This window comes from Calidris pugnax, unplaced genomic scaffold (genome assembly GCF_001431845.1).
Source record: "Calidris pugnax isolate Ruff unplaced genomic scaffold, ASM143184v1 scaffold28, whole genome shotgun sequence".
NCBI lineage: Eukaryota > Metazoa > Chordata > Aves > Charadriiformes > Scolopacidae > Calidris > Calidris pugnax.
In genome coordinates this window covers 9081735-9094142 of record NW_015090842.1, presented here as the reverse complement: position 1 = coordinate 9094142, position 12408 = coordinate 9081735, and the positions used below count along the sequence as shown (strand labels likewise).

General features: G+C 38.6%; 1 protein-coding gene across 1 annotated transcript in view; it reads right to left on the bottom strand.

The window, feature by feature from the left end:
- The window catches only part of BANP (BTG3 associated nuclear protein), a 135815-nt gene that overhangs the window by 75059 nt on the left and 48348 nt on the right, over positions 1-12408 (bottom strand). Inside the window, exon 7 of the mRNA XM_014942091.1 lies at positions 4972-5139. Coding sequence (XP_014797577.1) covers positions 4972-5139 — 168 coding nt within the window. The remainder of the gene's footprint in view (positions 1-4971; positions 5140-12408) is intronic.

The following is a 12408-nucleotide window of genomic DNA, read 5'->3' as shown; positions in this document are numbered from 1 at the left end:
TCAATTAACGTCTTTGAGGGGGTGAAGGACAGAGAAGAGATTTTCATTCATATTTTCCTACCAGCTTCTCCTTAGACATGTTTTTGTCTGCAGATCAGTTCCTCTTGAGCTCTTAATGCTTGAGCACTATCACAGAATTACAGCGCCAAAAACTTCTAAGGCTACGTACGGACTATGTGCTCAGCCTCCCCTTTTTCTATGATATTTGCATAGCTAATTTTTCCATATGATAAACACAGCAGAGAGGAAATCCGTTGTAATTTTTAACTGCATGACTCAAATCAAAGCCATATGCTACATAAACTTTTATGCACAACAAGCAGAAAGAGCCTAAAAGTTTTGACACGTCCAACAAGTACATTAGAATGAAGCTCAAGAACAGCAATCCTCTTTAGATGTAAATAACTCAGAATTATTTGTTACGTGTGCACTAACTCAATGCCCATAAAAATCACAAAACCCAAATAGATGAGGTTGGAAGTGACCTCTGGAGATCGTCCAATTCAATGCTCTTCCTCAAAGCATGGGCACCCAGAACCATTTGCTTCTGACTGCATCCAGGTGGATTTTGACTGTCTCCAGGGATGGTGTCTTTGCAGCTTCTCTGAGCAACCTCTTGCTGTGTTCAACCATCCTCAAGATTCCTCAGAGCCAGAGAAATCAAAGTCAGGCCACACACAGGTGAGTTTCAGGCTGCTCTCTCTATATATTTTTTTAATTACTATTATTTTTAAATGATGCAGATTTATTCTTGCTAAAAAGCAGTTCTGGACAACCAAGTCACCTAATTCACAGGGGAAGATGTCCCGCAGGGCAGTGACCATGCTAATTTCAGACTAATTCAGGACTAACAAAAATTTTTTTTTAATTATATATAAAGATGTTCAACAATTTTCACTGCCAAAAAGAAAATACTACAATTATTCTAGACTTGTAGCATACCAGCATTTAAGACAATATTCTGTAACACATAAGAGAACAGTGCTCCTTTACAACACCTGAAGAAAGTGCCAATAAATTTCTGGTGATTGAAACATGTATTATTTTACTACACCATAACAGAAAGCTATTACTACCAGCCCCTAGAGATAAGTGACGAAAAAAATATTACTTCAAGCCAATCAAACAACAGGTTTGAATTTAAGCTTTTTTTCTGTCGCACCTCTTGGTCCCAATTTTAATATGAAATACTACAATCACAAGTTTGGAAGTGGAAAAACCTGACTAAACTCTGGAAAAAGTTCATACAGGGAACGTGGTGTTCATTCATTCAGGCTCAGGACATTGAAATCCCATTTAAACCTCCTAATGATGTTTTCAGACGAGCTCAGCTGCATGGCAGACACCGATACTATGCGCCTGCTCATGGTGTCTGTTGATGGCAATAGCGCATCTTAAAAAGAACTGCTTTCTGAAGACTATGGGGCTATCTTCTAGAGTAAGCCCTAAAACTTCCCTAGCAAATTACTGTCATTTAGCTAAAAATCAGTGCGTTTAAGTACTTCTAACAAATAGCTTATGTTGATCATATTTAAGCTGGCAAAGGAGGGAGGGGAGTGATGTGTTAAATTTTTTCTCCCCATGGCATAATCTGAAGTGCTTATTTACAAGATGTGAAATCAAAGTGCTTTCCTACCGAATGCGTGCAACGGCACTGCTGTGTCTAAACAATCAGAGAAGCTGCCACACTCAGCTTAAGGTCCTTAATGACCTAACCCTGCTAGTGACAGCGCTACTCTCTCCTAAATTTCCTCATCCAACTAAATAATTACAGCTTCCCTCATTACAGCACTCATACAGTCTTAGGCTGAGTGGAGTAAAACCCAGAGCTTCTGAGAACAACTCAGAGGACATTATACAAGAAACCACCTTGCACATCCCCATGGTGTAACCATGACACAGTGGCCATTTACCATCTTTTAAGAGCCTTTTTTTCATTATATCTTTTGTGAGCTACTATATTCTGCCCAATCAACTCCAATGCTTGTTATACGTGAACTGACAGGGAGCAACATATTACTCAGTGAAACCAAAAACAGGTAGTTTTTCTGCAGACAGCAGCAACCACAGGTGGGTGGAGACCGACACGGAGCACCTTCACGCTGGTCTCAATAGCTGTAACTAACAATAGCGGGACAGACAGTTTCTCAAGTAGCTGAAATTCCAGACCGTTCAAGGCTCACCTTAAATTGCCCCCTGAAACAAACGCTACCATAAAAACTGTCTGGGTTCATATGTAACACTTTAAAAAGCCATATTTGACAGCTATGTTGTCATAACTGTGAAATACAGACCTCCTTTACTTCAGAGCTGTGAAATATTACTTCTCTTTCCTGCTAGCTGGCAGCAGGAATTCTGCTATATCCACTACACACTGTATATAATAAGGAACAGATGCCTGTGAATTATGATGCTGTAATTCCATTGAGAGGTTCCAGGGATGTCAAACCACAAAGGCAAAGTCTGAGCAGTTCACGAAGTTACCTGAACAGAGTGGTGGAATTACAGCCCTCTCATGCAAAAGTTACCTTTTTAAAATTATGTGAATCTACATTTTCCCTTTGCATCTTCTCTTTCTTTTCCCTATATGTTCGTTCAGCTTCTCAATCCACTCTCCCATTTTTCCTCATCCCTTCTCCTCTTTCTTCAGGTGGAACACCACTCCCACCCCACTGTGGAACCCGAATTAGTTTTTCAAAGGACCACCTGACTCCGAGAAGTGGTCTGTTTTTCTAAGAGCTTTTTCACAGTGGGAGCAAATGTAGTGGTGAATTCATCCGACAGCCTCCCAGAAAATGATGCCAACGACATTCTGAGTAAAAGCAATATTTTAAAGAAAATTAACAAAAGACTCTGGATCCATGGGAACGTTTTCATGTACCGTTACCAAAGGCAGCTGTTAATGTTATTGCTGGTGCTCTGCTTTTGGCTGCACAGTATGCAGTCCTGCCAATGATGTGCCAAGATGCCTTGGCTGACCTTCATCATCCTCAGGACCAAAGGCATCTTTAAAAGGCCACGCAGCCACCTCTTTGCTATCTGGGGGACTTGGGAGATGAGAGAGCCTATACCATGGGGGACTCTGGTGGCATAAGAGCTCCTGGGGAAACCCTGGAAACTGATGTAGCAAAGGTGGACAGCTCAGCTCCAGGTAAACGAGCCACCCGGCCCACCCAATGCAAAACACAAGGTGGCTCTTGCAGAACAAGCTCCTGAGTGTCTGTACCACGCTGCTGAAATCCCAGCAGTTAATTCAGATGTCTTCATACCCATGCAACAATTTACTCACAAATCAGGTTAATGGAACTGGAGAAAGAAATTGAATTTTCAGCTTCACCACAACAAAAAACCTCCACCAAAACTTACTACCTCGTGGCCTTCTGGGGACAAGAATTCACTGAGCCCGAGTCTGTGTTCTACATCTTTACACTGGTCTCCCCAAATCTCCAAACCAGGAGATTAAAGATTAGTATTTTTTAATAATAAATCTCAACAACAGTCAAAGAGTATGGTCTAATGAGCACAGACCCATAATATCTACTTACTACTGCATTTTTATTTTAAAATACTGATTGCTAAGAGACTGAAAATAAAAATCCCATCAACATATATGGCTTATGGTTATCATTACATTGATTAGTTGTTTTAATTTGAGAATTTTGGATATGATTCCAAGTTCCAGCACATAAAATTTTCCATTGAAAGCAGATTTTGGCATACTTTGCATGAGATACAGTGGTTAGTGTTAACATGCAACCAAAAATTTTATGCAGGCAAATAAACTTACTTCCTTTTCTTTGGGCTCACTTCCAAAACACTGTTTTTAATATATGATGTACAAATGTCCCGTAACACTGCTTTATATTAAAAGCATGAGCCAGAAATGTCCTATGAGAACACTTCTTAGGTCAGTATTTTTCATTTGTTATTATTATTCATGCCTGCATACCTATATGGAAATATAGAATCACCTACAACATATTTAATTTCTTCAGAGGAAAATACTTCAGGAACAAACTTTAGCACGTCCTACTAAATGATGTGAACACACCAAGAAAGATTTATTCACTTGACTCTTCTTATGAACATCAACTGCAGAAACAATTTAACCTTCTCAAAAGAATTGAACATGGTAAGAAAACCCCCGTTGTCCTGGTTTGAGGTAAAAAAGAATTAATTTTCTGTTCAGTAATAACACGAAGCAGCATGTGCTGATTTTTTTCAGTTAACACATGTGGATGGATGTTCTCAAGCATCTCAGTGAAGTCAGGCATTCAGATAATGTACAAATCAACAAAGCCAGTCTCTCACACACACCTTCAGTACAGTACACAATACAGTACACCTTAATTTCTGGCAAATCTGTGTTTTATTACTGGTTTAGAGACAGACTCCCTTCTCCCTCTTCTCTTTGTGAAACACACACACATCTTACTTTCTTTCTAGCACCATTAACACACTGTACCCAGGAGCATGATTGCAATTTGTAGATGAAATAGGATTAGAAGCTCATTCTACCAGGGATCTACTTTGGAACAAGCCCCGTGAAGCTGCAAAGGACTCTGAATGTACCAGGAGGTGGTTGGCTTGCACTGAAGGCCCATGATGATTTAACTACAAATGGTTGGCTTCACTTTGCACACACAGACACTCCTTGAGGAGCACTGTTGATATACATACACTGGAACAGAGAGGCCTCTTTGCCAATGATAAATGGTACTTCCAAAATAAATTAAAAAAAAAAATCCATTCCAAAAACTCAACTGTGAGAAAACATGGGTTTATGCATTTACCTTTGTTACACAACAGTATTCACATTTGTGGCTACTACATGCACCTGTTGTAAATATAACTTAAGATCAAAATCATCTTCAGGTATATTAAAAAACAAATTATTACTATAAGTTTCCACTTCTGTTGGGGTTTGTTTGGTCTGTGTGGGGTTTGGCGGGTTTGTTTGGTTTTTTTTACCTGAGCCACTGTAAGAGGATGATGAAGGTGTTCGCCTTGAAAAGCTTTTCACAGCAAGACTCTGCCCTCGCTGTTTCCGCCTCCAAGCTGTTCGGCATTTGGAGTCTATGCTTTGCTTGATTCGATACCAGTCAGATTCTGTGATTCCAAATTTGTAAAATAGGTGACCTGCAATTAGACAGAAACACAAAGGGTGAAAAATCAGCATAAATTCATATTTTCAGATGACGCCCACTGTCACACACACAGCGTGAATAAAGCAACTCTGAACATTTTAGAACAGCCCTCACGCTTGACATCACCTAAAGGAATACCAAGACATTACAAAAAATGCCAAAGCTTTACAGTGATGTGATTTCAACAACAATTCACCAAATTAAATAATCATACATAGCACAGTTGTATACTTAAAAATGTCAGCAGTCTGTGAAATTTTCTAATCTAAATGTCAGTCCATGGGAACTCCATGATTACATTCAAGCTGTGCAACAGTGACCAACAGGAGGATCCAGCACTCTGAAGCCAAAAATGGATAAAACTTTAGTTTTCACTGACAGCGCCCCGTAATACATATAAATCTGATAGCAGGTATCCTGGTTTCAGCCAGGAAAGAGTTAATTTTCTTTCTAGTGATTGCTGTCAAAAGATTGTCAATAATACCCACTGGTTTTAACTGTTGGTAAGTGATATTTACACTATTCAAGGACTTTTTTTTCAGCTTCCCACGGAAGAACAGACAGAACAGTGGAACGGCCAATGAAATATATCCATACCATAGATGTTATGTTCAGCATAAAAATGGGGGTTAGCTGGGGGGGCAGGAATCCATGATCACTGCTTGGGTCAGTGCCAATTCATCAGGCAGTGAAAGTGACCCATATCATTATTATTATTGTTATTTTTCCTTTTCTGTTATTGTTTCTATTAAACTGTCTTTATCTCAACCCATGAGGGCGTTTTTTCCCTCCTTTTCCCCTCCCTTTTTTTTTCTTTTTTTTTTTGTTTTCCCCCAATCCTTCTTTGGAGGGAGAAAGAGAGGGTAAGCAAATGGCTGCATGGTTCTATTTGCTGGCTGGGGTTAAACCACGACAGTAGGAAGCCGTAAAAAGCTCCCTATAAAAGCCTCTTTTAAAGCTCAATTCAAAATTCATCAGAATCCAATAAAAATGCAATACAAAACTAGAATCTTCTGAATATATTACTACTACTATTAACTCATTTAAAGAGCCACATTATGCACTTGCCAGCATTTGGTGCTAAGTTGCCAAACTGTAATATAAACACCAAGTTGACTCCTGGGTTGAACTGAGTATTTTGAAACAAAGCTCATACAGACTGAGTCCTGCTGCCAGCTCAAACCGGGTTCGTTACCATGTGCAACCTCTGCACCCAAAGGGAAAGCTGAGTTATACAAGAAACAGAGGGAGCAAAAAAGACTCTTTCAGGTATGACAAGAAATACTTGTCTCAACATCTGGACAAATGGCTTTAAAACTGGGAAGGAAACATGTGCATTGTCAGCTGTTTCAAGGTCCTCCTCATATTGCTACATATTTTTACCATTTCATTGTAAGCTTCAGAGTGGTTTAGATTTTGCTAAAAGCATCGACAGTTGAGAGCATCTGACTGTATATTAAGGAAATTTATAATACTCCTGGCTGCAGAAAAAGCACTTGAAAAAGTAAACCCAAAGTTTCAAAACCCGTGAATTAAAACAGAACTATATGAACATTCAACATTCTCTAAAACTTCAGTACTTCTAAACTTTCCAGATTCAGATGTGCAATGGTGCAGGTGAAAAACAATCCAAAGTACTAATATATGCTTTCACTCAACATGACTATGCTTGAAGGATCTAAGATTCTTATTTTCCTTTTGGCATCAGTTGTTTTGCAGACCCTGCAAAGTAAAATGATCTTTTCAACCTACTGGGTTTTTCAATTTTACTCTCAAATAGGATCCTGACCCTGTGAAGTACTTGCTTAAGCTGTTGTATTGTCCTACAAACGGGGGGTATGGTTTGCTCCCATAAAACAACTGATTTGAAGCCTGCAGCCTCAAAATTCCAGGGTTGCACAATCTAAGAGCTTTGTACTTTCCTTTGTATTCCAAATGAGCCCAGAGTCCTCAGAAACTAAAATTTGCAGGTTACAGCATTGACTATGTTAGATCAGTATCTCTGAAGTCATCATCAGTTTTTAAACACACTTATTTTCCAATGCTCTAAATAATATTTTTCATAGATCTGGTCAAAAAGTAATTTGCAATAAAGTCCAGAATATACAGGAGGAAAATACTGGCATCAAAGAGCTAATTCAAAAGCAATTTAAAGGCCCAAAGATTTCTCACTGGCAAATGCATTACTCAGAGACTGCTTTACAGCCCCTACATTATGTCTCCAAAAAGGGGGTGGGAGTAGGGAAGGAGGAAAATCAACTGAAATGATCATCTGCTGCCGTGCAACACTTTCCATAGATGTCAGCAAAAGGAAAGCACATTCTGTATTGTAAATACTGAGAACACACTTCTCAGTGTAATCTATTACTAATATGCACTACACAGAGGAATGGGTTTATAAATGTTTGCAGTGATGTCCAATAAAAATAGTTGTGCTTTAACTCTTTATACCACTTGGGCTGTCAGTACGTACAAAAGTACTTGTGTAGTCCTACACAAAACACAGTCATAAGTTCTGTGGTTATTTTGAAAAAAAAAAAGTCCATATTTCATTCAAAAATACATTTAAATGACTCTCACGTTGTATGCTGCTCTGTTTAGAGAAGTGAGTGAATCAACTGCAGGTCAGAGAAGGTCAGAGAAAACTCTCATAGAGAAGCAGTTTAGTGAGGAATTCTCACTATTTCAGTGTAACCCATGGGATATTCCAGGATGTCACTTAATTCAAAGAGAAATCAAACACAACATAAATTACTTGGGACAAGATAGTTTCAGGTGCATTGAGCTGTTCATACTAGGAGATCCAAGACGTGTAAGACAAGAGCTTGAGAGAGATGACAAGTGCCACAGCTGTGACATAAAAAGGCCCAGAAATTGCTCTATTGAGGGAAGAGAGGAAAAGACCTACTTCCTGCTCACAAAAGCTGTCATTTTACCAACATGATAAGGAATGGCCATGAAAGACTGGATAGAGAGACCGTGACTATAAAGGAAAGCCTGAAAATAAGTAACAAGCCAAACAGGGTAGAGTCAGAGAAGAAGATTTTAGGGTAGAGAGACCTAAGACATCAGGCAGAGATTTTCAAGGCCCGGTGTGGTTTTTTTCTTTTTCCTTATTCATGAAATTCCTACTTAGCTGTTACAGTGGTCGAAGGTGTAAAACTGGGATACACAAAACGCCTGCTGTTTGCCCAGATTTTTACCAGAACTGCATACTCAGTCACAGTAACTGCATGTGCAAATTAGGCATGAAAAATTAGCCCTTAAGTACAAAGATAGTTGATATAAAGATTAAATGAATTTCAGATGTATAAATCTACCCTGTTGTTGTTACAATCTAAAGTGTTATTCTACAAACAGGTCTTCAGCAACCACATTTCTTAACAGTCCACTGATGACTGAAGAAAAACCTAATGCTAACAACAGTGGAGTATTTTTTAAACAGATAAAAAGTTCACTATAACATTAGAAATATGATTTACCTGTAGTAGAGAGATATAGCCCAAAAACATGTGCAAACAATAATAGAAAACTGAAGCATGCTGACTTTCTGTTCTCTATCCATAAGCGATCACATGCAGGAGAGCTCTCAGCTGTCTCATCCTGAGCATGTCAAATATCAAAAAAAAAAAAGTTAGAAAGGCAGCACTAAAGCAAGATACTGCAAATGAGACATTTAACTTGGGGAACTCCATATTAGAAAAGACAGAAATACTTCAGTGAGAAGGGATTTGACTTTTTCGGATCATTTGCTAGTTAAAAGCAGCATGAAGCACTGTAATTTGTAAGCAGCCACAGTATCTATGAGCCACATAACAACCCTGCTAAAAACACATAAAGAATACATTCAGCAATATAATTCAGCCCGTTGGCAAAAAGACAACAGTATTTTGGAAGACAGATGCACTTACACAAGGAGACTGAAGTAAAGGATTTAGATCATCTAAGAACGGCTGTTTGTAGCGATCTTGCTATTTAGGACAACAGACGGTCTCCGGCAACATTCAACACAAAGGATGTGCTTGTTTTTAAAACACGAAGGTTCCAAAGTTTGCTTTATTTGGGAACCTCACTTCCTAAACAAAGCTTTCTATGAAAACACGCCAGAGTCTTAAAACAGTTTGGTTATTTAATAAATTGCAAGAGCCTGAGTGATTTCCGAAGACCAGATACCTTCTAGCAGGAGCCTGGAAGACAGAAAGGTCCACAAAGAATTCACAGAGACACGGGCTATTCTGAAAGGCGTAGAGAAAATCCCTTTGGTTTGCAAGCAAAAACCAACGTTCAAATCTTATCAAGCAAAAGCTGAGGAGGAAGGCACGTGTGCATCAGGAAAATTGAAGAAGTCAGATTTAAAAGCCAACAGGTGCGTCACACTAAGTTTTGCCTTCCAGATCCTAGATTAGAAACACAGCACATTTTTGCCAAAGTTACTATAAAACTCAAAAGACGATGGACACAACAAGTTCTAGAATGTTTCTCGTGCACTGCAAAATAAATCTTTCTGTGGTTCAAAGGAAGGAAAAAAAGCTTGCAAATACAGTGAAGATCACCTGGTGCAAACACAAAGATCATCAGCAATGATGTCAAAAAAGGCTATACACTCCCAAGCTTTTCAGGCATCTAGTATACAAAATAGGGGGAAAAAGGGGTGTTTTCTTCAAGAACAGGGCTAATAAGAAGGAAAAGAAAACTCCATGAAAACAATGCTCCTGAGAAAGCAATCCTCGCTTTCTTAAAGGTCATAAGTCAGTCAGCAGACAAAACAATCCACATAAAACCTTAAATTGTAAAGAAATTTAATTAAGAACAAATTGAGGCAGAAAAGAAGACATTTGCAATAGCAAAACCAGACACGAAATATTCCATCTTGATACCACGTTCAAAAATCAGCCTCCTAAAAACCAAACTTCACGTCGATAGCTTGCATTTGGATATTGCGAGGTTGTGCTGCTTCCCATTCTCCATGAATACCAGTCATCTTTGGAAAATTAAAAGGTAAATCATAATTTTCATGGACTTCGCTGCCCATCATACTGAGATGGCACAGACTTTCCCCTCTGTGATTGTTACATTTTGAAAGATTAGGGAGAGCGTTACCCCCAGAGAATCTAACAGCCAAATGTGTAAAATAAAGACACATTTACACTGAAAGTGTAATCCAACCAGATTTGGTTAACCGCTCCTTCCATTTTCAAATTCAACATAATTTTTAACATCCAGAGGAAAAGCAACAGGATGTCATATTCAACATTCAAATGATTAAACTGATGAAGAGAATCTTTTTTTAATTGACAAGAATATGATGGATATTATGAAAAACAAGGGCTTCAGATTCTGCTTGCACAGAATCATGAAGAGGGGCGATTATTTAGGGTTTTGGCTAACAAAATGCATTTTTTCATGTAAGGGTCATACATTTGGAGTTCTTTTTATTAAACAAATAGCGTATGACAACAAAATCTGCTGTACTAAATATTGGAACAGCGGAGGAAAAAAATTAAGCACCGCTGAAGTTACTTCTTGCGCCTTCAGGCTTCAATTCTTCAAACGTAATTATGGTCATGCATTGACCATATTGAAACAATTTTAAAAAGAGTAATTGTTTACTCATTTGACAGCTGGGAGGGGGGGTATGATCTCCACAGCTGGGAGGCACTTTCCCCCTCCAAAACTCAAGAAGTGTTTAGGGTTGGGCAAAGGGATGCAGGAGGGGAGGGCAACATTGTCCTCACTGAAGGAAAACTTGTCCCGTTCCCATCGGTGGGATAGCAGAACGTTGGCAGCTTCTCCAACGTCACATGCTTGTGAACCTTAGTCATGTCACCAGATAATCACTTTCCATAACATTGCTCTCATCCACAGGCTACACAACGTCCAAAAAGAGATGGGGGGAGCCGTTAAAAACTTGGAGAGAGGGAAGAGGGAAGGAAAATTCAGCTACCAAGCATTTACTCTGTTTTTCACTTTATTTCTACAGTTTCTTTGTTTAACTGTTACATTCAGAGCTTTCAAACAGCTATAAATTTACAGACTACCAGGGACTGGAGTGAGCACACATTACAGTACAAACTCTATCCAGGGGGTACTTGCGAACAGCCTCGAATACAACTGAAATCCTGTTCTACTACACATACCTAAAGAAGAATTTACTAAACCTGTGTCAGTAACCAGAATATTTTAAACAGCGAAATATTAAAATCAAACACTATAAAGCGTTCACAAAATCTGAACTTTTTCAGGAAATTTTCAATTGTCAGCTTTTAAAGAAATGCCTGTTTTCCTAGGTGCAGAAGATATGCTTATAGAGGATATCTGCAAATAAGATTCCATAGAAAATGGATTATTTTATAGTACTCTTCAACTAAGTTATAATAATATATAAACCTGTATATAACCATGTTAATCAAACAACAGAAACTCTACTCTAGAGGGATCACAAGGAGTCTTGTCTTAGGTAACTTCATGACAAAACACAATTGCTAATTTTACAACAACTGCTTTACAACAAATACCTACAAATTGTTTACCTACACTAAGAAAATTAAATGTCATGACAAGAGAGTAAGGAAATTCTTAAATACCACTGAGAACACAATTGAAAGCCAGGCACGTTCAACGAAACACTCCAGATGTGAGAGACGCCAGTGAAGCCAGTGGTCTTAAGTGTGATCATGTGATTAGAGGATTTAGGGAATAAGGACTAACTTCAGGGACACCAAAAAATGGTATTGCTTTTTTTTTCCCAGGAGTGCATTCATCATATTGCCTAATTCTCCTGGCTTCCAGATGCCATCATGATGTGGGTGTTTTGCAAATACACACGTCAGCACATTAAGGAACCAAATTCTAAAGATTGCGATTTCCTACCGTTTACAAGATAACTGGAATAGAAGTGAGACTGTGGACATAAATTTTTGCAGACCAAACTGACAGCAATCTGCCAGCATCCCATTCCTACTCCCCAAAAATCCAGTAACACAGCTCTTACAATTACCAAGACACCATCTGCCCCAAACTATGACTACTATAAAATTCTCTGAGTTCAAGAACGGGATGGGTCGAAGTAACATCTTATCATTCATTGCTTCCCTTTTAGAATTAAAAACTCCTTTCTAATACACATGGAATCAGAATGTTTTAGCCATTTCAAGAAAACGAACAATTTCAAACAAGGTTTTCTTGCCTCAGATCCTAAAATAAAGCCAAGTTCAAATTAAGTATCTATCTAATAGAAATACTTTCTGGGATGAAAAGAGGG